The sequence below is a fragment of the Camarhynchus parvulus genome, chromosome 9 (assembly GCF_901933205.1).
Source record: "Camarhynchus parvulus chromosome 9, STF_HiC, whole genome shotgun sequence".
In the NCBI taxonomy this organism is placed as follows: Eukaryota; Metazoa; Chordata; class Aves; order Passeriformes; family Thraupidae; genus Camarhynchus; species Camarhynchus parvulus.
This window is the reverse complement of record NC_044579.1, coordinates 5,474,546-5,501,885: the sequence shown is the minus strand read 5'-3', so window position 1 is coordinate 5,501,885 and position 27,340 is coordinate 5,474,546. Positions and strand designations below refer to the sequence as shown.

Here is a 27,340-nt window from a genome sequence, read left to right as displayed (position 1 = left end):
TATATCCTTTAAATCCCTCCAGGGATGGAGACTCAACCACTTTGACAGGGATTTGTAGACAGGCTTCATCAACTCACACAGAATCCAGTCCTAATCCAAACAAAACCAACACAAGCTCCCTGGAGCACTTCTGCCACCTCTTTAGAAGTGCAAAGGGTTAAATCCTCAAAGCTTCAGCTGACCACAAGCAGATTTCACCCCAACAGAAGCTCCCACCCCACACCTTCAAGCACATTTAAGGTGATGTCTGCTCCAGCACTATGATTGGCACCACTGTGTCTCTTGAACACTTTTGGTTTTTTTCCTCCTAATTCCTTCACAGGACTGTTAGCAAACTCCCATACCATCTGAGCCTGATCTAAGGAGTAAACAACAGAAATTAAATTAATGTCATGCTCAGTAACATTTAGAAATTGCAAGCTAAGCAGCTGCCACTTATACCTCGTAACTCAGTATTTTATTGAAGGAAGTTTTCAAATAACATATATTGATTTTGTCAGGTTTGGGCTTTTTTTTTTTTCCTTTTACCCAAGCAACATACTTTGCACATTCTGTACTTGTAGCCCTACACACATCCAGGTTTCCTTGCAGTCACTCTGACTCCTGCCAAACAGATGTTGAGGGAAAGCAACTGAACACAACATGGGATAAAAGCTGTCTCAGACCAAAATGCTGGGTTAGGAAAAACTTATGGGTAATGCAGTACATTAAAAACATTGATCATATATTTATACACAGAATTGATAGGTAGCTGAATTAATATTCGACTGCTTTTACTGAATTCATACTATTAAACAGGAAAAAAAACCCCAAACAAGTATTAAGAATTATGTTACAGGATGGCAACTACTGAAGTTTTTTAAGTTTCAAAGTATTTATATAATTCATTTTACCTAAAATCCAGATTCTCACTAGCATCTTAATAGCAAGCTAAAATCATTTGACAAGTGATAAAGGGTTTGAAAAGGGATGGTTTTAAACCACCCTTTGAAATAGTAGAATGGCAAGAGATTCCCAGTCCCCAAACACAAAGTACTGAAGTATTATCCTGAGTCTGACAGACATGTCAGCAATTTGCTGTAATTTGTGTAATACCCAATCTTAGGGCTTAGCTCAGTCCAATACTTTGGTGACAAAGCCTAATGACAGAATTCAGTTCCATTTACTCTCTGAAAGACAAATAAGTTATCTTTTTACATTAAAAAATCAACATTTTTCATGACCTGAACACTTTCCCATTATGAAAATAATTAGATTTGTATGAAGTAGAATCAGTTCAGTACCTGAAAACTGACATGAAACCCTTCATATTTACTTTTTCTCTTCAATTTAGTAATAGTGTTGGCTCAAAACATGGTATTACTCACAGGATTTAAGACTTGGCTTAGTAAATATGATAAAATACAAATATTACTAGAACACTCATGTGGCTACTTCTGATGTATTTCTGATCTACTCTGTAACATCTCTTTGGATGACCATGCCAACAGACTTTTCTAACTTCAGGGATGGGAGTTCTGCTGCTTCTGAGCTGAGAGTGGTCAAAAAATCTGCAATTCATTACCTTTAGTATGAAAAAGGAACTTTGCATTCCAGAAACCAAAAATAAGCTCATCTCCCCTCCCCATATAGAAATAACTTTCAAAAGTTGGTAACTTCAAAAGTTGGTTCCTGCCTATTTTCTTCCACAGTCACTGCTACAGAAAAGTGATTATACTCTGACACAAACATGTTATATAGACTGTCAAACAAGTGAAAGGATTCCACATTGAAAAAATAATAAAATCAAACCCAGTCAAACCCAGGTATTCTACAAAACTTACATTCTTAAAACAGGCAAGAAAGAAAAAAAAAAACCACCAAAAAAAAACCAAATCACCATCTTTCAGAGTGCAAAGGTCAATTTTTCCATCCTAAAACCATAGAAGATAAAGGTTTAATTTACCATATAGGAAAAAAAAAACAAAACAAAAAACAGAATTCACTTTTGTGACAGAAATTAGATAGGGATTTTTTTAAAGCATAAAATATTATAACTCATATCAACCTTGCTTTTAAATAGTGTTATTTGTCAGTCAGCTGGATCTAGGACAGCTGTTCTATTGTCTGTATTTCCATTCAATTTGAATTATCTGTGTTTTTTCAATTCATTTACATTAAAGATAATATATTTCGCAATAGAACATTAATAAAGCAAAACCTATTATGATTAGCACAAATTTGCATTCTTAAAAGACGAATTTTGTATACGCTTATGAACATCTCCCAAGTGTCATGATAAAACTGAGCATTAAAAAAAAAAAGTCAGGGTTTGTAAATAAGATTCCACATAAAAAAATCAGGTGAAGACTTAACAGTCACACCTGAGAGCATTTAGACAAAAAAACCTGCCAAGGTACGTACCTGTAAATCCGTTGAATATTTTCAGCTTTGATTTCCTTGAGAATTTCATGGTAGATCTGAGGATTATTTGGTTCTTGAGATGTTGGGGGAGAAGGGCATTTCTTGCGTGCATAATATCCTATCACAATTCCAAAAATAAATAAAATCAAAGCAGTGCAAAACACTTTCAGTATCCGAAAAAAGCTGCAGCGGTTGCTCTTTGGTGCCTGTCTCGTGTAGTGGGAGATGTAGTCAGGGTCTTCCTGGAGCCTCTGGAATCTTCCCTTTGGGGAAGAGGAAGGCTGGATGGGCTCCAGGTCGAGGTCAGGGCTCTGTGAGTTGCCCAGGTGGTGCTGGGCTGTGCTGTCCAGTCGGAAATGGTCAAAGCCAGGCTCCTCCAGCTCTTTCTCCATGTCCCACTCCAGGTCCAACGCTGTGGCTTGGAGCTCATCGTTGTCCAGATATGGAGAGTGCCCCTGTGCTCTCTGGTCTGCATTCACTTTGTGATAGGCCATCTTTTTATCTATTAAAACAAAATTTAAAACAGAAATGTTTGTTTCTATATGCATACCTAAACAATTTATTTATTCTTTGTAAACCTGAGAGAACGAAACAGACAATAAAGCCCAAAAACTGGCTTCTCAGTACTTCACTCTCCCCATTTCCATTGTCCTGTCTTTTGTCACATCAGCAGCCCTGTGAACATCATCATGGGAAATATATTGTAAAAATATGAATAAAAGGAATTTTAAAGTGCCAATGGCAAAGCACTGAAATTATCCAATTATTTTGTCAGTCCTCAAGATAATATTAAAAAATTGAGTGAAGGCTCAGAGATTCCAAAACAATTATTTGTTACCTGAAAGTAATTTTAAAGCTTAACAACTGTGTGCAACAATTTCATTTCACACACTATACAAAATAATGCTGCTAAAATAAAGTTGAAAAGCTGGAAATAATATGAATTGCCTGATCTGATTCTAAACACAAGGAAATGATGAATTAAAAAAGAAACTTCAGGGTGACACTATACTTACATATCAATAAAAGGCTTCCATTTAGATGGAGCATTCTATTATTTATAGGTATTTTAAATGCATAGTTCCGGAATGACTGATGAATTTACTTAGAAATTGTCCCAGCTGTTTTGCTCCACTTATTTTTCCCATTTTAATGAATCAAAAGCACTACCAGGTAAGTACTTGCAACAAAATCACTCTTTTAATAGCAAGGCATAACTCTGGCACTTCTAGATATTTCTATGGAAGTAGAAGCCCTCTACAGGGAACTCTGACCTCCACTACAAACACTCAAAGTCAATTTTCAACAAATCATCTTTGACAGACTGCAACAACAGGGTGCCTTTTCCCCCACATTCTGACAATAGCTATTCCAACACACAAGCATCTGTAATTTAGGGCTTTTCAAACATTAGTCTCACTTCTCAATTAGAATTAAATGAAGACAAAGACATGAAACCTCTCATAGCGATGAACACTAGACTGACACATACAACACTACATTACCACTCCATTTTTATGTTTTAAGGCATTTTCACTCCCTAAGATTCACCTCCAAATAACATTACCACATAACAGAGGAACCCACTGTAATGGCAAAGTGGAATTCAGCTTTTTGAAGCTCTCTGAAGAGAGCAAACTGCTTGCAAGCTCCAATATAATGAAACAGCCTATTGTCCCCTGAAAGGCTATCTGCCTCTATACAATACCAATTTACAGTGCCTATTTTCCCCCTACAGCCATATAAATATCCCTCACCTATAACTGTCAGACAGTCTGGGAACAGCCAAGAGACCCCACATGTTCCAAGTCACCATTCCAGTCCCTTTGCAAATCATTTCTCCCCCCTGCAGCCCAAACTCTTCCAGAGGCAGTGAGAGCAGCAGAGTTTAGAGTGAGATGAGCTAAAGACTCTTAAATTAGTGTGAAAGCCTGCATTATTTATTTAATAAATAACGACTGCAAATTCAGTCTTTAAATTCCAGCAGAGTCCACAAATGGCTGCAAAGTCAAACAGCTGCAAAGCTGCTGTGGCTGCTCTCTGTGGAGTTTGTTAGCCCAGCCCTCAGGTTTGAGAAGGATCCTCTGAACTCCAGCACCACAATCCCCACGGTTGTGGATGACCTGGAGATCTCCCAAGGGAGCACTCTGCCTCTCCATCCAGGTTGTTCAGGAAGATATTTAAAAATGCCAGCCCCAGAAATGATGCCTGCTGCACTGAGCTTCCTGCCAAGCACCAAGGGGACATCAAACCATATATTAATATTCTTTGGAAAATTGAGATAACTCATTTTCAGGCTATTTATCTGCCCTTTCACTCTGTCGCCTCTTCTATTAGTGGAAGGATTAACTTGCAAACCATCAGTGACAGAGATCATTGCTAGGTAATATCAACTGCCCAACAACCTCATCTTTCCAACTCACTTCACATTGCTTTTTATTAGAAATTAAAGACTGATGTTTTGTCCTTTAAAGCAAAGCAAATCATCACTGCATTTCATAAACAGGTAATTTTGGGTCTAGAATTCCTGATAAAATTAGGAATTTAACAAATTGGTTTAGGCAAACAGGTAAACCCTTGGCAGATTACTACAGTACTAGCCATAAACCAGAATTAAGGCAGTTTTTGAGATGGTGTTTCATGGCAAATATTAATCTTGCTGAGCTTATAAATGTTGACCACTGCCTATCTGTGGTAGTTAAGTTTTCCCCGTATTTATGATATGAAAAAAATGGTGTTATTGTTCAATGGAGTGTATTAATAAAGGTTATTTAAATCTGCATATGAATGCATAATAAAAATTCATATGAAATTCCTTGAAATGGTTATTATGCAAATGAGTAGTAACCCCTTTCCACAGCTTAACATCTTAGCAATTCAATTTTCATTCAGCGCACCAAAACCAGTTTCCTCACTTCAGGAAAAAAAAAAAAAAAAAAAACAAACAAACCAACAAACACGCAAGCAGCTAAATGACCTAAAATTAAAAAATCAATATTCAATTCAAGTTTTATATTTGAGACCAGTCTTTGGAGTATGGGATCTTATTAGCAACACACGTCCTTTAGTTAAAGAATGCAAAGAATGCAAGAGTAGCTGCAGTTGTTAGCTTCACTTTTCCCACTAATATTTCTAAGCTCCTTGTTCCAGTCAAAGGACTCACCTTGAAGTATCTGAGATCAGGGCCTGCACTGCATTTAACCATTCCAAAAGTAATTTTACAAAGGGTTCCTGGCTCTTAAAGCACAGATCATTTGTACCATGCAATCTGTAACACCTGCTCTATTCAATATTTGGTATTTAGCTGGTTAAGGAAGTAGGCATAATTTAAACATTATTTATTAAATGTAGTTTTGGCGTGGAACTGGAAGGAGAAGGAAAACACCACATATTCACAGTAATAGTGAATTGTGAAAAAAAGACAATAGGAATACAGGAAAAATGAAGTCAAGAAAAAACCACTACAGTACTCTAGTTCAGTCTTCTCTATAACACAGACCATAAAATGAACATATTTTTGAATGACATTTTTGAAAACTTCAGGAGATAGAAAATTCACCCCATCTGCCAGCAAGCTGTTTCAACATTTAATTGTTGTTAAATACATGTTTTATTATGAAGATAAAAGAGCAACTGCAAAATGCCAGAAGTCTGAATATGCACCAAGCGAGCTTTAAAGCCACTCTATAGGGACAGCAAAGGGGATCATAAACTCTGGAACACTGGACAGAGCCAAGCTGATGACCAATAAAGCTGATGTACATTTCTATACTTCCACTGATTTGTGGGGAGAATGTTTATAGAGAGGTATCAAACCAAAGCTGAATATCCTTTCAATTAACTACACACAAGAAATCAGGAGAGTCAGCTTTATCAGATTGTTGTTGCCTTAACGAGCCCATTTCAAAACTCTCTGCCTGTGCTTTGACCTTAAAAATAACACATTTACATCCTGCCTGATAGGAATATCTTGTTATGGAACCACCAGCAACTTTTCCTGACAACTTTCCCTGCTTCAATCCCTTTCCAGCAAAGCTTTCGAAAACTACAGAATATGATCTTCATTAGAGGCCACCTCCAATACCTCCGTAACAGAAAAGTGAGTTTACATGAACATGAAACCAACAAGGAAAAAGCAATATGAGCATAACACTGTAAATTGTTTGTGACTGGTGCTGTAGTTGTTAAATGCAGCTCATAAATGGCTGAGACAATTAGCAGGCTCATGCCCAGCAGGAAGTGTTGGCAAGTGTTAATGGGCTGCCTGCAGAGAGCCCTTCTCAGGCCACTGAAAAGGCAAAATTCACCCAGGAATTCTCCTAAAGGCCTTGGGGCCTCTCTGTACAGTCATAAATCCAAAATTCTAGGGCTGTTGGATCATCTCATTTTGAAGGGGTCTTTCCTCTTTGTTTTCTTCTCAGTATCTTCTATACAGAGTGCTTTTCCTCTAAGTCCTTGTAATCATTTTGTGCCCAGGGAAACCCCAAAGTAGATGTAATATCACCTTTTTAAAGGGCCAATGGATGTGCTTATCATGGAGCTCAACACCTACTGCACTTGCAAGGCTTAAGAGTATGTATGACAGCAAATTAGTACTTTGTTAAATGACATGATGCCAAGTTTCAGGCCTAGACAAATTTCTTCAGAGTTATAAATCCCTGACAAAACTTGTTTGCAGAAGAGATTATTATGTCCTTGTCAACAGCAACATTACACTGCCCTGTAATTCAAAAATAATAATGTGATATTTCCATCACCGCCGCCTTAATTCTGTGTAGTAATGATTGCTCCCTTCCCTCACCTTTGGGATATGGGCTTGGCAAGCAGTTCAGTTTCAGCAGGACAATTGTCACTCCATAGAGCCACCAGATAAAAACAAATGCCAAAACTCACCAGTTGCTCACATTTCACTGAAGATGAATGCAACCTGAAAGACTGAGCAGTGTTGTAGCAAAAACACCAGAGAGATCAGACTGGAGAAAGGTCTGTAAAACACAGCTGAGTCTAAAGTTGCCTCTTCATTAGTAAGTCCTTTTTGGCACAGATGTGATAGAGTATTTAACCTCTTCAAAATCTCTCATTGATTTTATTATAACACAAATAGCCACGTGGACCAGGATACCATTGATACCTACACAAAGGACGAGCACATGACAGGAACAGGGGCTGCGGTGCACCCTGATTGATAAGACTTGTGCAGATGATGCCCAGCTGGAAGAGGAGTTAATCTGCCTACAATCAAATGCATCAGCACCTGAGCTGTAATATCCTGGGCCATCCAGATGTGCATAGGTACATGGATATATTTGCCTGCTGCCTTTTTAGAATCTCTGTGAATTCCTGGGGCTCACAGAAAGATTGCAGAAAGTTCCTTCTTCCCCAGTAGACCAGGTAACAAAAAGGCAGCCTTAGCTGGTCTCTAATATGCTGGGCATGTACTACTCACACAGATCTTTCCCATTCTCAAACATGTTTAGTTTGCAAACACCTATTTGCCTGAAACAAAACTCAGATATATTTACTGACTTTATAGGAGGTAACAGCACCTGTGATAGATGCAGAGTCTGCTGAGGGGGTTTGTTAATACTGTGGAGTAATCAGATCAGTAAAAATGGCTCTGGTAGAGCCTGTGCATTCCTTGAGGGATGCGCTGTGCTGCTGCCTTTGCTTTGCTTCCAGGACAGCTCTACCCTCCCATGAGGGTGGGAACAGCTCAGTTCTCTCACTGTTCACTCTTTTTGCTCATTTGCAAACATCAGGATGACAATGCCAAACAAGGAGAGAGAAGCCACACACACACACACTCCAGTTTCTTAGTTCATGAATTAATCACTTGTTTTTCCACTGGAATCAACACTTAGATCCTTCTCCTTGAGAAGGGCATTGGGTAGGATTTCATTGTTTCTAAAAGCAAAAAAGCAGATGGACAATCAGGACTCCCGGGGCTAGTTGGGATGTGTTGTGTATGTGTGTTTACACTTTGTTCTTACACTGGGTGTAAGGGAAAGAAATTCTGTCCCACATCTCTGTTCAGTTGCACCAGGCCCCAGCTCCACCACCTAAATCCTCCTGCCCAAACCACCTCCCCAACATTTACCTTCCCAAAACCCTGTCTGAGCTCCTGCCCATCCCACCAAAAGCTCTTCTTCCAAAATGCGAGTATTTCCCTTTTCCCATTTTTCCTCAGACTCTCTGTACCTTAACCTAACACCGAGTTTGCCTGCACAGATATGTTTTTCCAACTTCAAGGTTTTATCAAAGTATAGTTTGCATTACATCGCCCCAGACATTATAATTGCCTCTGAAGGAAATAAACTACAAAGCTTTACAGGACAAAAACTATTATTGGGGCATTTGCATTTAAGCTTATAGTTGAATTTGATGTGAAATAAAATCATTGTGAATGGTGTTTAACTTGAAAACGCTGACAGCAATAGCTGCACTAACAGGCCATAGCAGTTCTTAAGAAAGTTAATTTTATATGACTCATTTCTGCTTCGGAAATTTTTACGATGCCAGTCTTTAGATTGGGCACATTTCACTTTGATATTGTTCAAACTCTTTTTTCTCTTTAATTACAGTCAATCCTATTTAAATTATTATTTTTAAAATTAAGTAATTTTAACTTTGAAAATTTGGAAACTGTACATTTACAAGCTCCTACATGGTAATAAAATGTGCTAGTGGAAGTCTGCTATACTTCAAAAGATGCAAACCAACATTGCAAAATACTGTGTGGTTTCAACCCATATCTTGGAAAGAACAAAAATACCACAAACCAGAAGAAAAAACCCACAAAAAAACCAACATCATAACTAACCAGCCAACTAACAACAAAAACAAACAAAAGAAAACCAAAATCAAAAGATCACTTTTATGGATGGGCTACAAACAAGAAAAACAGGAATGTGGCCTCATCATAGGCATCAACTCCATTCCTGATTTTAAACAATCAGTGACAAAACCTTGCAGTGAAAATATGAACACATTCTGTTTGGGGAAAGAAAAACAACCAAACTAAACCAACCAAAAAAGGAAACCACAACCCACAAACAAGCTGATGACTCTGGACCTTTTGGGATAAAATTTTATCTAAAACTGGTCCAACCTTGCTGTCCCAGCAGGGTCATCCCAGAGGACACAGCACTAGATTGCATCCAGACGGTTCTGGGGTATCTCCTGTGAAGGAGACTCCACACTCTTTCCGTGCAATCTGTTCCAAGTGCTCTAGTTTTCAGAGCTTGGGATCAATTTCTCAAACTTAGCTGGTTACAGAAGACAAATCTTCTTAATCTTCCTATGAGCAATATTTCACATGGAAATGAGAGATACAGAGGAAATATGAAGCCCTAATGTCTCATGTCAAGAGTAATTTTTTTGATAAAACCAGACTTTAAATGATATATTCAAAATACTGATAGACACACATGAAAATGTTCCTACTGTCACCATCCTGTGCTATTCTAACTTGCTGTAGAAAAATAGGTCAGTACTTGTATAAAAAAAGTTAAATTCTTACTTCAAGACTACATTTTCTAGATTTTTTTCTCATTTCTTGCTCAGTGGGGTTTTACTCAGTTTTATCAAGTTCAACAATGACAGGGAGCCCTTAAAAATAATATATTATGGAGCTGAAGATGGCAACATTTACAATTTAGCTTTATTGGAATTTTACTATATTTTGATAGATGACAGCTTTAATGATTCTGTGCATGGTTTATGGCAGAAAACAGTAAGGCAGTAACATAATTTTCTGCTCTTCTCAATGATCTGTATCCAAAGAATTCAGAAAACAAGCGAGTGTACTTCATAATCGCGCCAAATTTATTTTCTGGGTGAACTCTCAAATGCTAAAGCTCAAGTACACAGAGCGGTGTTGCCGTGGCAACCCAAGATGAGGCCATGTTTGTAAAGCACACTGGTGTCCCCTGCACACCTGTGAGGCACCGCGACAGCCCAGACTCCTGTCAGGAGGCAATCGAGCTGGGCACGCGCCATCAGCCCCGAGACTGCTCCTGGCGAGGCCAGGGGATATTGCTGGAGCCATCAGGCTGTGACAACCCTGCATATGATCTATACAAAGGCAGAATCACAGCCTTGGTTAGGTTGGAAAAGACCTTTAAGGTCACCCAGTCCAGCCATTCACCCAGCACTGCCAAGGCCACCGCTACGCTGTGTCCCCAAGTGCCAGAGCTACACAGATTTTAAATACATCCAGGGGTGGTCACTCCACCACTGCCCTGGGCAGCTGTCTACAAGGGCTTTCAGTGAAGACAGATTCCCTGCATCCAATCTAAACCCTCTCTGGTGCAGCTTAAAGCCATTTCTTCCTGTCTCACCACTTGTTACCTGAGAGAAAAGACCAACCCTACCTGGCTAAACATCCTTTCAGGGAGTTGTAGAGAAAATAAAGTCTCCCCTAAGCCTCCTTGTCTCCAAACACCATCTCCCTCAGCTGTTCTTCCTAAACCTTGTTTACTCCTGCTTCTAGGGTCTAAATGAGAAACCCTTAATTTGCCCCAAGATGTAATATCAGAAGATTTAGTGTTGCTATAGCTATAGGCGGACTAGAGCAGTAATATGTTTGGTGTCCTTTGACCTTTTTTTTTCCTAAATCTCCTCTGAAATAAGCTGTCAAGTTTGAGAAATGTCAGAGTTTGGTCATTTGAGTCCGCCTGGAGGTGTAATTTTGCATGGCGCACAATTCCTGTGAATTTATCAGAACATGTTTTTTCACACATAGTCAATATGGTGTGACATTCAGCATCCTGAGTCCGCCAATGTCTACACGCTGAAATGAGTTTATGATTTCTCTTACAAAGAAAATCCGAGATGTGTCAGTTCAGGTCAACAAAGGAATCCTCAGTGGATTCCTGAGGACAAAAATTAAAGGAAGCACCCCTTCTTCTTTCTGCCATTTCCTCTGCACACCTATCTTCTGGCAGTTCTGCCACAGGTTTAAGATCTGTGATGAACTACATCTACATGTAGAGCTTCACATATCAGTAACTGTCAGCAGCTCTCCAGAAGAATTTCACACTTTCACTTAAGCCCTTGTAGAACTAAGCCACAAAAGCAGCGAGATCTGATGATGTTTTCAGCCAAGTCCTACCCAAGCATGACCACATCCTTGGGAAAAAAGACACAGCTTTTTAGCCTATGGTTTAATCTTCAGCCTCTCTTTGATGGCTTCCCAATCATTATTTAGAGAAATCTCTCAGCCTTGCTGTGCTATATGGAGATGAGAGCATTGCAAGAAATGAACTGGGTAAGTCCATTATCCTAAAGACTACCTTAATTTTCAGTCTCAGCCTGGTCTGGTCATTTTTGACACACTCAGGTTGACAGTCAAATTTCCATCTATGCACAACTTACCACAGACTGCCAGTAGACTGAGCTTATTAATACTGTTTGTCTATACACATTTCTCAAGGAATAATTTCTTAAAAAGCAACCATAACACTTCTTGACCACTTAGAGAAGAGCATGACACACACCATACAATCTAAAAATAACAGATCAGCGACTGTAGAGGAAAAACTTCTCATAAACCTTCTTTATACTTGGCCAGGGCTGTGCATAGCTATTACAGCTGAAATTGTTTATGCTGTAGAACTTTTGATTTAGAGACATTAGCAGTTGAAGAGAAGTAAAGTGTGCATTATGACAAGAACAAAGAGGACATATTCAAGAAACATATAGCTTAGCACACTGAGCTGAAGAAGGCTATAAACCATGTAACTGATGCTTAGAGGTATTGCAGCAATTCCCTGCTAAAGTGGGAACAGTGCATCAACAGAAGGGCTGATGGTTTCTGCTAATTCAGCTCTATACCATCAGCTAAATGTGGGCTGGGCTGATGATCCTGGGAGATGCTGGATGCCCATGTCCAGGTACACGCCCTGGACAGGACAGCCAGTGATGTTTGGGACCCTTCAGCAAAGTAACGGTAATCAGAAAATGACAATCTGCTGACAGCAAAAAATGTTAAATAACAAATGCCACAGGAAAGCAGCTGTGGATGATCAGTCACAGAGCATACTTTGCTTACTGGCTTAATATGTACAGTTGCTTCCTCTCCAATTTTCTTTAAAAAGCACAATTAATCCAAAATCCCCCAAGGAACAGTGCTAGAAGACTAAACCTTCTGTCCCTGCTTTCAGCTATAAACCAGAACATGTCCATATTCATGTCATAGCAGAACACGTTGCAGCCTCTTAAAAAATGGGATGATACATCAATTACAATACTGGAATTAATTCTGGAAAGTTACTCTGAAAAGTTGACAATTCACAGAATCATGAAAATGTTGGCTGGCAGGGACCTCACAGGGTCACCTGCTCCAACCTCCCACACAAAGCAGGACTGCTGCCAAGAACAGATCAAGTCACCTCATTCTTAAGCTGAACTCATCAAGCATTCAATCAGAGCTAAAGGGTTCAATATAAACACAAATGTATGCCATTGCACTCCCTTTCTCTGCTGCCAATACATCTGTTTCTTAGTAAAAATAGCATCAGTATGCAAAATAAAAACTCTCAGACCTGTAATATAACCAGTTGTTAAAATTCATACGGACATTTTTGCTTAAAAAAAATACAATACAGAAAAGAGACAGAATTGGAAAAAGAAATGAAAAGTCTTAACACACAGACATAGCAGCCATGGCATGAAAAATTCATTTCCATTAATGAGACGTGGTAGTCCCCAGGCCAGCGCCCTTTGTATGTGAACCATGTTAATCAGATTGTATGAGCATTTGCTGGAAACTCCTGGGACAGCAAGCAACTATAACTATAGAGCAAGCACAGCAGATTAGCAGCTTGCTAAAAACTGCTTGACTTGTAACCCTTGAAGCACAGGAATGATGCAGGTTTGCTGAATTACTGATAAATGAAGCATTTCATTTATTTGTCTCGTATTTGTTGCAGCCTTTGTCACAATTCCCACATCACCAAAACGTGGACAAAACTTCTTTCTCAGGAGCACCTTTATGTTAGAAAGCACAGAATAAACACACAAATAAGGTCTGTGTCAGCCCACCTTTGGTCACACATGCTTCTGGCACAAGGCTATTGCTATCCCACATCTACAAAAACCCCTTCAGTAACTGCAGCTGGGTTGGAGTGGGATGGAAACACAAGAGCTCCCACCAGGACTCACTGCAGGAGCTCTGCAGGTTTGGGTGAGGAGTACAGCTGGACTTACAGCAGGGCTGAGCAGGACAGCAGGACCTGGTCTTGACCAGGCAGACTTCTCCTTTAGAAGAGGTTCTATTCCCTGAACCCTTCAGCCCGAGGCAGGAAAACCATCTGAATTCAGGCTTTCCTTCCTTCATCTGGCAGATAATACATTTAATTGCTTCCTAGCTTGGGCTTCATCTGCTGCATCATTCCAGTGACACAAACAAAAGGAAACCTGTGGTACTTCAGACAACTTCATTTTAAAAACATTTGATTTGAGAGTTTTGTGGAAATTTCAAAGTTATAAAGGTTTTTATTGATTTTATTCCCAGCCTAATTTTAATCTTAGTCACCAGCTTACACTGTCTGTGCAGAATCAGGAGTCAGTAAGGAACCAGTGTTCTCAACAAGTCACCCTTCAACTGAAGGGAATCAATAAGCTAATTTCCAAAGAACATAACCTGGCAATATTCATGAAAATATTATCCATAGCTGACTCTGAAAAGGAATCCCAAGAAACAAACATGTTATTAGTGACGCTCAATAATACAAACTAATAAATTCTGCAAAAATAGTGTTTTCAACATTATACAGATAATTTTGATCAAAATATGAATTACAGTCCAATTGCCTTTTTTTTTCTACCTACAATACTTAGATGTCTCCTTGAAGGAAGAAGAGAAGACTTCATAAAATAAACAAATGTATAATCAACCATCATTCATATGCAGCTTCTGTCTCTCTGCAGGCCCCTGGGAAATTGTCTAGATCACTATAGCGACTCTCAGTGTGGCCCTGATCTCTTCTGCCTTTCTTCCCTTTTGAAATACAAATTTTAAAAAATACATAAATATAGAAATAGGGATACAGATCCTAAACTCCACAAGGACCTGTATTTTTTTTGACTTAAAGAAATGAAAATTAAATTTTTCAGTTTCCCCAGAAACATCATTCAAAACTGAACATGCTCTGCTTTACCTTACATGTTAATTATTTCATTAGAAATAAACATTTCCTTGCTAAAAATGTGCATTTTTATTAAATAAGGGGTTTTAGTGGGAATATTTCCCTCACAAAACAACTTAATCAGCTTTTTTTATATGTGACCTAATTCTAAGCTGAGGGGAAAAAAAAAAAGAGAAGTCAGAAGATGCCCATGAGGAAGAGGATAAGGACTTACAAATCAAAAAAGCAGCAGCACTTCCTTTATCTCTACTACTTTTTTTACAGGGAAATGTCTCCCATTGAGTTTCATAGTACAGTGCTTTTCATGATTTACAGCAAGGAAAGAAGCAAATCAGTTTCTAGTGCAAAGTCACCCAAGCTCATGAAAAATTTAGAGTGACTAAATTTATAATTAAAATGAATCAAGAATTGACATTAGAAAACAGTTTGTACATTAACAGAAATTCAAGACTGAAAATCTGAATGCTCTTCTTTCTTTGGTTTTTTTTTTTCCCAACAGCAAACTCACAGAATTCCCTGTATTTTAGATACAGGACATACCTGTAGTTTATGTATTAAGGGTATTTAGAAACACAGTGAACTATATTAAGCATGTCTCATAGCTTTTGTAATTTATTTATGAACTGGGGCATTATTAAAAATAAATGATCTTCAATGGCACTTAAAAGTAAAGCTGTTTTGAGACCAAATGTTAGGCAAATGGCATGAAAACGTAAAATTTGGAAAGTCACAAAGCACTGCTCTATCACAAAATATTTATATTACCAAAATACAGCCTGAAACGACCAGGGTTGTTATAACACAAACAAAATCATTACAATTGCATAACATGTCATTGGCTATCAGGATGTTAGTTAATTACTCCATTTTCCAATCTCTTTTAAAAGTATCAAGCCATGACTCTGCTTCACCCAGCTACAAAGGCTGTAGCTGCTCTGCCAGATGTTACAAAGGCCTTGGTCTGAATATGGCCAAAAGTTGCAAGTTCCATTACCCATTTTCAGACTTTTTTACAAAATTCTTAAATAGAACCATTAGAAGGTCATGCCCAAAGCCCACCACATTGAATGTGGAGACAGTAACCCTACAGTGACCACTGTGCCACATCCGTATTAGGTAACACATAAATGCTTCATAAATCTCTTTTGGACCTATAATCCATTTCCATTTTTCTCTTACTTTCAGATCCTGGAAATAATTAAGCCTTCAGTTAAACCAATAAAATATTGTGTGCTGTCTCAAAACCACACCGGATTTTTACCTTCCTCTGCTAAACTTAGTCCAAAATAATTGCAGAGAATACAATTATCTACCACAGTCACCATCTGGGACATGAAAGCAATCATTTTAATTATTGCCATTGTAACTTGGGACCCACAAAGATCATTTCCTGGGCTACATATGGAGTTTATTTTTATGGATTAATGTCAAAACAGGTGGATGCAACATCTAAAAGGCAGTTGGCTAAATGCCCATAAACTTTCCTACCTAGTGCAGACTACTACAAACAATTGGAGAACTGAATTTTATATCCAAGCTGATTGTTAAGCTGCTGGGTGATTTCAAAAACAAAATCAGCAGTGTTCTAAAGCACTTTTATGAATCATTGAAGTAGCTATCATTGAAGTAAAGAGATGGCTTTGTCATTAGAGATGCAGATTATCAAAACCCAGTAATTTTACTGATTGTATTGGGAATTTTGTTTATGGAAAAAGGAGAATACTCTGGGCACTTTTATTTGAGTAGATACCTATGAGGATGCACCTCTAGCATAAGCCATCAAAGTTAAAATGGATTTATCCAGCAGAGCAATCGCCCAGAAAAAGAGCAAAGGAGGACTGCAATCTAATTAAATTAATGAGAACCAGAAAAATAAATATATAAGGAATGAAATGTAGAGAGCGTATTAACTTGAGTTTTTGAATATAGCACTGAAAAAAGCTACTTAAATGCCTTTGAAGATAGCTTGAATCTGGTTTACCAAGTCAGAATTACTGCAACATGAGTAAAAAACTGGAAAACTTACATAAAATGATAGTAAGTAAAACCTTCTTAAAGCCCTATCACAATTTAGGCTTCACACAGCTGAATAAAACCTGAAAGGACTCTCATTTAATGAGCCCACAAGACCTGAGTCATGATGTGAAAGTCTTAAGATTACTAATGAATGCAGCAGTCGATGGATTTCCCAGCCTGCAAGTGCTTGAGAGGATCATCACTTCCTTCATCCTGACACCATGAACTCCTCCTGTGGGCTGCAGAGGCTGCTTAACTCCCAGCAGTATCAAATGAAATCAGTTTGGTCAGTTCCCCCAAACTGTGCTCTTGAGTCCAGCAGAACTGAGTCAGCAGAAGCTTTCCATCCCACAACACACCCTGAATTGCAGCTAATAATGGTGGCTGTTTTCTGGTTTGCCTCGTTGTTCGCAAGCTGGTGATCATCCAGATATCTCACTATTTACTTCTACTATTTTAATAAATTATAAAGACCAGTTCTGGACTGAGATGAGCTCAAAGCCAGTCTGTTGGCCAGAAGCTCTGCGTTTTGTAAGCCAAGAGCAACGGACCCATCCAATCAGCAGAGCTCCGTGGTAGGGGTGGGGGTTCTGGAGCAACAACCCAACAAACTGTAACCACTCACCACCACACCTGGATCCCATGGATGTTTCCCAAGACATCCATGACCACTATAAACACACTCTAATAACCTACTGAGGCTGGGCAGAATGCTCTTCTACTACCTGACTACAGCCAGATCTTACTGTACTTCTTCCATGAAGACTTCACATCTGCAGATTTCTTCTCTAAATTCAAATGATTTCTTGCTCTTTGCTGGACAACACACTCCAACCTAAATCCTCTGACCATTCTAATTGCTTTGAATGAAATACCATTAAGGATTGAAAGCAAACACATACCTGAAGTATTTAAGCATTGAGATCCAAATCCCACTTTTTGGCAAGTCTACTATGAGCATCCAGATCTAGTTATTTTTTAAGAATTACCTGTAGCATACTGTAGAGTGCAAGGATTGAGTTAAATCTTTTAAAAGATAATGATACGAGTATTGAGCTAAATGAAAAACAATCATGGCCTTACATGATCTTACCAGGAATATTCGAATAGTAATGTTTAGTCACAACAATGATCTGGAGTAGGTCTTCGTCCCATAAGGAATATTTGACTATTGAAAATAAACACATCTTTGCCATGTTTTGAAACTAAATAATTAGATTTAGATAAAATATGCTTAATTATGCCCAGAACAATCAAGACTGACTGCTTGGAGGATGTGAGTCCCTCAGTCCATCTGCTGAGTACATTCACTGCTTTTTTGGCACTTCCGTGAAGTCATGAAGTGAACACATACACACAGAGGTTAGAAACACTTCAAAATCATGTAAGCAGATGGTGATACAGCAGGTAATAATTTAATTACACAACTTCTAGAACATCTTTCCAAAACTCCCCCCCCCAAAAAAAAAAAAAATCACAGAAAGAGGGAGGAAATTAACAATGTTCAGCCTGATCTTTTAATTGAAGTGCAACAGCTTTTGTTGCATTGGCGCTGATATTCTGCAGCTGGAAAGAGTAATAAATAAGTTCTAAACCGTGTTTTACTCCTAACACAACATTTAAGATGGAAAAAATAAAAATTAGCTTCATAAAGTAGAAGTTTTCCTTGTAGACAAGAAAATAACAGCAACACCAAAAAAGAAAACTTATCTTTAGTTTTGCAGGTATAAAGAGGTCAGAAAGATACACACACACATCTGCTCTTGCTCCTGTGCAGAACTCTGATACTTCTGAAGTGTGAAAGCAATGAAGAAATGCTGCTCTTATTAATTCTTCATTTCATGCAGAAGCACAGAATGCCATGGACATAGAGGTGCACAATAGAGACGAGATATCAGAGTTGAACCGAGCAATTACATGAAAATGAGAGAAGAGCACTGAAGAAAAAAAACAACAACAACAACAAAAAAATAAACACCCAGCCCAATATTATGTTGTCTACTTAACAACTATGAAGGCAAAAAGAGAAAGAAAAAAAGGCTCTCCTGAAAGTTCTTCATGTTTTAGACAAGGAATTGCTGCCTACAAAGAGGCTGAGGATGATGAGATCAACACTGAGGTACACAAGGTTTGATTGGCATTTTAAATCAGTGGGGCTGAGTCATGCTAACTTAAGGAATGTGAAATTACATCAGAGATGCATCAACATTTGCATTATGGGCATAAATTAAGGCACAAAAGTGTAAGAAAACTAATGCAAATGAATTTGAATAATCAGCAAATTGTCACTGAGACTCAGCACGTTCCAGCCCCTGCTGGCATTATGGGATGCCTTCTAGTGAGACATTAAGATATGGGCAGAAAAAAAGGAGTGTTTGGTATGAGGTAGACTTAATGCTTGTGAAATTACTCCAAAATAATACAAGTTTATACATAACACTTTAATTTTGCCATAGAATGGGGTATTTTGTCCTTATGGAAAGGTCAAATGGCTTTAAGAGTCACAATATCTGAGTCACAAAGTTTAAGTAGTGATTTTTATATATGTGCATAGAGACGTATAAAAGAAACATAATAAAAATCACTAGTTGAATTTTTGGGTTATTTTCATTCTAACTTCAAATGCCATAATTGGCTGCCTAATTGGAAGTAAAAAACCTAGGCTTGTGATTTAGGCAGCTCATAATGCAAACTTTCATTGTATTATTTTTTTATTAGTTCCATTTCTCAGCAAACTCTGAGATTATGGAAGCTGGGTTCTGCATTTTATAGTACTACAAAATAACATATGAAATATTATTTAGCATTTAATTTTGTAGACAAGTAAGATAAGGTCTCTCCAAATTGTGCATCTAGTTCCAACTTGGGATCAACTTCTCACTGAGAATGCATGGCAAATGAAAAACCAGCACAGCTTCCTGAGTGTCACCCTGTCTTTGTTACGCACTTATTTTTTCCTATTTTTTACCGAGTAGGTAAATGGCATAAAAGAAGAAAGGTGAAGCATCTACAATTGTTTTCTATAATTTCATCTTTTGATTCTCACAGTTTATATCCCTATAAGTTATCAGAACAGAAATATCACAAAAGGTCACTTGGATGTAGAACCATTAAAATCTCCAGCACCACTCCAGCTAGGTTTATGATGTATAGCTTGAAATGCTAAATAAACTTCGGGAAAATATATTAAAATAAACCTCATAATGAAAACAATAATAAATACAATTTAATTCTGTGCTGTGCTTGTCATTTGAAAAGGAAGTTCAAATCAGATTTTAATAAATATGATATATGACTTCAGAGTGTAATAGTGCCTTTTACCACATAAGACAATTATTTTTATTTTTAAATTGAACGCTGTTAAATGAAGCTTTATTTACTTTTCAGACTAACTACACCAGAGTATTTTGGAAAAAGAGTCTGAAGTCAGAGTTTAATTAAAATCCTCTGCATGTCCTATGCTGTTGTTGTTTGGGATTTTTCAGTTGCTTTTGGGTTTTTTTTAGGAATGGCTGATGTTTTGTGCACAAATTATCCACTTTATTAAGTATATGCAAGTATACATGCATACAATTATATATGTGCATGCATTTTCTATAGCTATATACAGAGTAATTGTAAGCTATTGTCCTGTATTTTCTTAAAAAACTATGTAACCACTGAACTACTTTTGTGGCAACAAATGCCTTATTAGAAAATAAAAGTGGCAGTAAGAACTACCAGGTTTCAATATTTAGTGGCAAATATTAGGACTCTGACTATTAAAATGACTCCAAACAGCCCTAAAGGTGCTGTAGCTGGACATGTGAGGAATGGGCTGAGGGAAGCTCTTGCTAGAAGGGCAGCCAGCTCAGAAACAACCTGCTCTGTCCTCCAGGAAAAAAAAAAAAAAAACACACACACACAAAAACAAAAACAAAACAAAACAAAAAAAAACCCACCAAAAAAACCACCCCAATCTGAAGTGTAAGAGCTTTACCTAAAGGAGATGTCCACATTTATATGAACATAAATGTAGATACAGGTATCCAGTGGGACATAGACATCCCTACAGCAGCTCAGTGGCTGCCTCAAGGCACCCCTGCCCAATACTGAGCATCAAATTGAGTGAGTTTGCCTCAGAAAAGGAGCAGAAAGTAAAGCAAGAGCCAGCTGGTCTGTTTTGTCCACCATCAACTGCAACAGATGTAGTGCAAATGAAAGTGCTGTTAAGTTTTCTGATGAACATTTATCATCCAAAAGTTACATCATGGCATGAGAAAGCTCAGATAGAAGAACAAAAGTCAAAAATACTAAACAAGCTTCTAAAAAAAAATAAGAAGTTCTTGAGTTTTAAAGCTCCCTTGAATGCTGAAGACCCTACAAAGAATAAGAGGCGAGACATGCCTGACGTAAGTCAGACAGGGCAGGCCAGGAAGAGCCAGGCTCAGCATCAAACACCACCATCCCCAACTTTAATTGGCTTTTAAACGGTGCCGAGTTGATTGATGTGTCCCTTCTGATTTACCATACACTTTTTTTTTGGTTCTGTGAAGAGAAGTTAAACACGTGGAAGAGAATAATGTGTCAAGCAGGAGATTAGTTTTACAGCCTGTACGTTGAAGTGAATAAATTGTACTTTCATTAACAGAAGTAGGCCACACGCAGGAAAAGTCATTGGATTCGCTTCACTGGTGAACTGGAGCAACAATATCTGATTAGAAAGCCTCAGCAGTTCAAAAGTCTTTAAAGACAGGTCCAGTGGTTATACAATTAATTTTTAATGATATTGTTCCATCTGGGAGATTTACTTCAAGTGCCAAATGGTTTCCCTGAGCTGAAGTATTAGCTTTAACAAACCTGACACATCTACAATCTGTCTAGTATCTGCTTAAAACACTATTAAAAAGTTTATGGGGAGATGCTCTCCTTATTTGTGCTGTCTTCTTCTCCAGCAGTTTTCAATGTCCTGTAATACATCCATAGTAGGAAACATTAGCAGCAGTTAGTTGGGGTTTTTTTAGTTGGGGTTTGGGGTTTTTTTGACAATTTGGAAGATCTGAAAGTTTGCTAATAGTGATAGTCATACAAAAATATAATGAAAAATTGGATTTTATTTCAGCTGAATTATATGACGAACCATCCTTTTGGAAAAAAAAATTAAAATCAAGGTTTCCGATTCCAGAAATAGAAATGTGTCATTTTCAAAAACAGTATAAAAGTAATCCCCATAAAACTTTTTTATAACTTTTCCCACTTTCAAAACTGAACAGGGCTCAGAAACTAAACTCCTTTCTCTCAGAATTCTTGCTAAATATTGCCATTAACAAGTTATTTTTTTCATTCCAAGTAACACAAGGCTGATTCTGCTGTTAAGCACAGAATCCAACTTTCAATCTTTAAGCACAAAGTAAAGCAGGATTTCCTTCTTTTTCTCAGAAATATTAATATATGTTACATTTGTTGTATCAGCATGGATTTTTATTCAGTTATCCAAGTATAGCAATAATGCTGAGATTTTATATGGAAATTCAAGGATAATTCAGAATGGTATTGAAGTGTATATTTTCACATACTTTTAAGGACTTTTGTACAATTAGAACAAAACAAATTGTTGTAACACTGCTAGATGACTATGTTTTTTTGAACAGGCAGCCTCTATTCTAAAAATGTTTTTGTCTCCAGGGAAAAATCTACATTTCTTCAATTAAAAAAATATGCACATGAAGCTACTGAGCTGTATTTTGCTACTGTATTTTCACTCATATCACAATAGTGAGGTTTAAAAATAATGAAGCAGACTTCCAGTTCCTATTCTGAGTAGCAGGATCTTTTTTCTATGACCACAGGCTTCATGACATGAAAGCAAAGAGCAGCAATTGCTGGAAACCAGTTTTGTAGGATAGAAAGCTTTCACCCACATCTTTTGGTAGTTAAAAAACCCAAAACAAATAAATAAAGAAACAAAAAAAATCACCAAACTTCATTTCTAAAACTGGGACATATTTGTGGAAGCAGGGAATTCTGTTTCCTTGACCCAGAGTGTATTGCATGACTCATATTTCACAGAGCAGATCCAAGAGAGATGGGAAAGAGACCAAGCTGAACCTCTGATTCAACAAGTGCTTAATAAGGATGATCAGACTGAGAAGGAAAATCTTGAAGCTGGGGAATCTCCTCAAAAAAATATATTGACAACTTAATGCAAAAAACCCTCTAGCAGGTAGCATTGCTAATATTCAAATTGTTATTATCTAACCTAGTCTCATATTTTCCCTTTTAAATAAGAGTAGCTCCACCATTGTGGCTTTCTGTTTCTGCAACAGACAACTTAGCACAAAGCTCACAGAGCATTTTTTTATCCACTTCTTTCCCCACAGAAACCATTGGAAAGCAGCTGATCCCAATTCTTGTATCAGTTTCTCTCCTTTATAAAATATGTAAATGCTTACCAAACTTACATTTTAGAACAGATGTACATTTTACAGTCAGCAAACAGAAGTTTTTCACGGATAAAATGGCACCTATGCCATTTATGAAAAAGACATTTAATACAGCTGAAAGGAAAGAACATGAATAACTGAATTTTGTGTTATTTCTACTTCATCAAAAAACATTAAGAATTAAAAGTAGAGATTCACGGTACCAGAGAAAGAATAGAAGACTAAAAGATTATTCTAAAGGTCACATTATCTTAACAAAGTGCCACTTCCTGACAGTGTGACACTGATATAGAAATAATACACTCCATTTACCAGCAACTGCTCTGTGACACCTCTGCCCTCTGCACTCTAAACAAAGAAATTAGTGATTTTCCTCAAAGGTCACCCTGTGAGCGTGATATTTCTCTGCTGCTGACGTGAGCAGCTCCAGTGCTCAAATCCTGTGTTCAGTTTTGGGCCATTTACTCCAAGAAATGGAGGGGCCATTTACTCCAAGAAAGACATGGAGGGGCTGGGGTGTGCCCAGAGAAGAGAACTGAGCTGGGGAAGGGTCTGGAGCACCAGGAGGGGCTGAGGGAGCTGGGAAAGGGGCTCAGCCTGGAGAGAGGCAGCCTCAGGGGAGACCTTCTCACTCTGCAGGCACCTGGAAGGAGATTACAGCCAGGTGGGTGCTGGTCTCTTCTCCCAAGTCACAAACAGCAGGACAAGAGGAAATGGCCTCAAGTTGTGCCAGGAGGTACAGATGGGATATAGGAAAAATTTCTGCATGGAAAGGGTTGTTAAGCACTGGAACAGGCTGCCCAGGGAAGTGGTGCAGTGCCTCCCCTGGAGGGATTTAAATGAAACACAGCTGTGGCTCTTAGGGACATGGATTTGTGGTGATCTTGGCAGTGCTGGGTTAACGGCTGGACTTGATAATATTAAAAGTGTCTTTTCCAGCCTAAACAATTCTATCAAAAATGGGCATTTGCCAATAGGTATCTAAGAAACATCTGATCTGGGCCCTGAAGCAAGTCTTAAAAATGTCACCAAAACTGAAACAACCTCTCCCCAGATGCACTTTTTTGTGCCACAGGACAAATTCTGTCTCTCTTGCATGGCAGCAGGCTACAGCATTTAAATCACAGATCCAGAATCTTTTCTTCTTTCCAGAACACAGCTATTTGAAGAAACGTTATCTCCTTTTAGCAGGCAGAAAAAGCAACAGCCTCCACTTTCCACGTGCTGCTTGTGTGCATTAAAAAAACCACAGACAGAGGCAGAAAGGAAACATCAGCTCCATCCCTGCCTGGCGCTGGATGTGAAATGCTGTACATCAGCCTAAAGATAGGCTTGTTACATAAGATACACCTAATGCTGGTTCATGGGAACTGTTCCATAACAACAGACCATGACAGCCCATTACTTAATGTGCCACTGAGCTGATGTGACTCAGATAATAACACGCGGGGAAATTTAACGCTTCCCAGCACACACTCTTCTTCCTACAAGAGTCCCTTTTCAAACCCTCACGGCAAAGTAGCTGCTCTGCCAGCAAGAAGTGGACCTGCATTTAAAGGTTATTAAAAGGGCAAGAATCAAGAAAATAACAAAGATCGGCTCTGCAAAGCTCAGTAATAATAATAAAAAAAAAAATGTAATAATGCGCTGACATTTCTGTAGAAGATGTGAAACTAAAACAGAGATGAAAAGATGAATAGAAAAGAACTCAGAGAGATAAATGCATGTTTTGTGAATAAGGTATGTCTCCAGCAGTCATCCACCATTCTGACCTTATCAAGCTTCTCAGTTTATCCAGGCCTGTTAGAGCTGTTTAACACCTAAAGAACCAACCCACTGGAGAACTGTGAAAGCAAAGCATCTCACAGGAACCTGATTACCAATTTGCCAGGAAGTATTATTGCTGTGAAAAGTGTATTAAAATGACATTCCTTCGAATATCTCCTCTCTCTAAATTTTTGAGGATCTGTGTTTTAATGAAGATCTTTGGGAGAAAGAATCTCAACAGTTATTCAAACCCATTATTTTGGTGAAATGGTATTAATCACATCTGTGTACAAAAACCTAACACTGTCATAACATTGTGTTTGTGTAGCACAAACCACAATATTCTTGTTGTCTTCTTGTCCACATCAAGATTTTACTGGGCTTTATTGACCCTTTCACTTGTAAATTATGAAAACTTGTGGAGGGGAGGATCTGGACAAATCTGTCAAGGCAGGATTCACATGCAAGACCTTGTAAAGAGAAAACTGAGCTATGCCAAATGCTGTCTGGAGAAGATCATCTCCCTCAGTCTGCCCACTTCTCTCTTACCCTAAATCCATCATCTCAGCAATTTAACAGAGCCTCCATTCCCAAGACAATTCAAATCCAAATCCATCTCTTAGAATAATGATGATATTGCAATGTGTAACCTGAGTGTTCCTCCTCCTTCACACTCACTCCTCTTCCATTCTCTTGTTGGGAGAAATTTGTGAAGAGCACATGAAAATTTGTGAGGGTAAAAGGGAAAAAAGGCAGAAATAATTATTTCCTTCATTCTTGGTAGCATGCTCTCCCTTGGAGCAATGAGCTGCTGTTTCAGGGGCTGCATACATATTTTGTATAGAGTTCCCACTGTATAAACTTGCAAACTGAAGCACCTGAATGCTACTTGAAGGTATCAGCAAATACTGAGCTCTGTACCTTTTTTTGAGCTACACACCTTCAAGAATCTGAAACTAAAGCTTTTTTAATGGATTCTTTCCACTTATCTCATAAGCCTCAGCTTCAATCTTTTTTTCTTTTTCAAAAGCAAGCTGGTAATACTTACCTATCATTAAAATGAGAAGAACAAATTGATTAGCAGTTGTAAAGTACATTAATTTGAGATAATCAAATAGAATAGAGTAGGTAAAACCAAAAAGTATGAAGACTTCATTGGTGTAATACTGATCACCTAAATATATTCTTCTTTAATAAGTAGTACTAATACTGTTTTTCACCAAGTGAGAAGGGTATTATTTTTCTAGAAAAACTTTTATTCCTTATTACTGCAATCACTTTTTTAATTTCATGCTCCCCTAACTTTATTACTGTTAATTTTACTCACTTAATTCTACCTATTTTCTACCATTCACTAGGAAAATTGACAGAACTTCACAGGCTTCTGATAAATAAAAGTTAAATGGCTTTGTTAAAAAGGATATTTATGTGTACAGTATGCTTCTTACCACCACTGGAAGCCTTCTGACATCCTCCAATATTTATCTCCACAATTCCCATAAAAAATCCTGCAGCCTCAGAGCAGAGGCCGAGGCAGAATGAAAGCAGCAGTGACTGGAGAGGCTCTGCTGGCTGTGACCCAAGGAACAGCCCCAGCCACTCCAGTGAGGTTTTGGATCACATCTCTTGCTGACCTTGGTCTTCTATCATTGCTGACTGAAATCCAAGCAAGAATTAGTATAATATAAGCCATAGTTGATCAACATCCCTCACTTCATCATCATTACTGAGAAAATAATTCTTCCCCCCCACTAACAGGGTTTTCTAAGGGAGAAAAGGATCAACTAGGAATTGTTCAAATACTCCTGTGATCTTTCTGTTGGGTTATGACTCAACATCAAAAGCTGGACTTGTCATTTAGAGGGGGAAAAAAATTCCACGTCAGCCAAACTCCAACATGAAAGTCAAAGATGAATGTATTTATGTAGAATTCTCAATACCTTTTTCCTTTACTATTCCCTTAATATTTGCAAAGTGAGGTTACAGAAGAGCTTTAAATCAGTGCTCTTTCAATAGCCTAATGCAGGACAGCTTTCTCATATGCTTTATGCCTAATGGTGGGCTATTCAATGAAAGCCTAATGTCTATAACTGAGAAGATATTTATATTCATAATGTAAAGGAACTGGAGAACGAGTCTTTAGAATATTGTAGCTTTCAGTCATCTTAGCTTTAACTCCTGAACTAATGCTGGATTATTAGAAGAAAACTGCTGTATTTCCCTCTTTCATTCTGTATTAGCATGACAGTGGAAATAATACACTAAGGAATTAGAAAGATGTTATTGCACTGTGAGTCCTTATGGGTGGACTGTGGTGTATAAATTAATCTTTTCAATATCTGCAACTTCATCTGATGGCATTTTCCAAGCTTCTCCACTCAAAGCATTCCTCTAAAACAGCCAAACTCATTGTTCAATATTATCTGGCACTGTTTCACAGTTCTAATTATAAATTATACTCTCCACAAGCAAGACAGATTAGGAATATTTCAAGCTAAATGGGTGTAATGAGATACCTTTCCAGTTCCATTTGTTCTTACAAGATGAAATGAAAAGCTAAATGCTATAACCATAGCTCTCTGA

At 38.0% G+C, this 27,340-nt stretch overlaps 1 protein-coding gene across 8 annotated transcripts in view; it reads right to left on the bottom strand.

Moving 5' to 3' along the window:
* Positions 1-27,340, bottom strand: part of NAALADL2 (N-acetylated alpha-linked acidic dipeptidase like 2) — a 400,688-nt gene that overhangs the window by 214,482 nt on the left and 158,866 nt on the right. For all 8 annotated transcript variants that reach the window (XM_030954170.1, XM_030954173.1, XM_030954172.1 and 5 more), the window contains one exon: positions 2,404-2,905. In XM_030954170.1, the coding sequence (XP_030810030.1) occupies positions 2,404-2,897 (494 nt within the window). In that variant the 5' untranslated portion in view covers positions 2,898-2,905. The remainder of the gene's footprint in view (positions 1-2,403; positions 2,906-27,340) is intronic.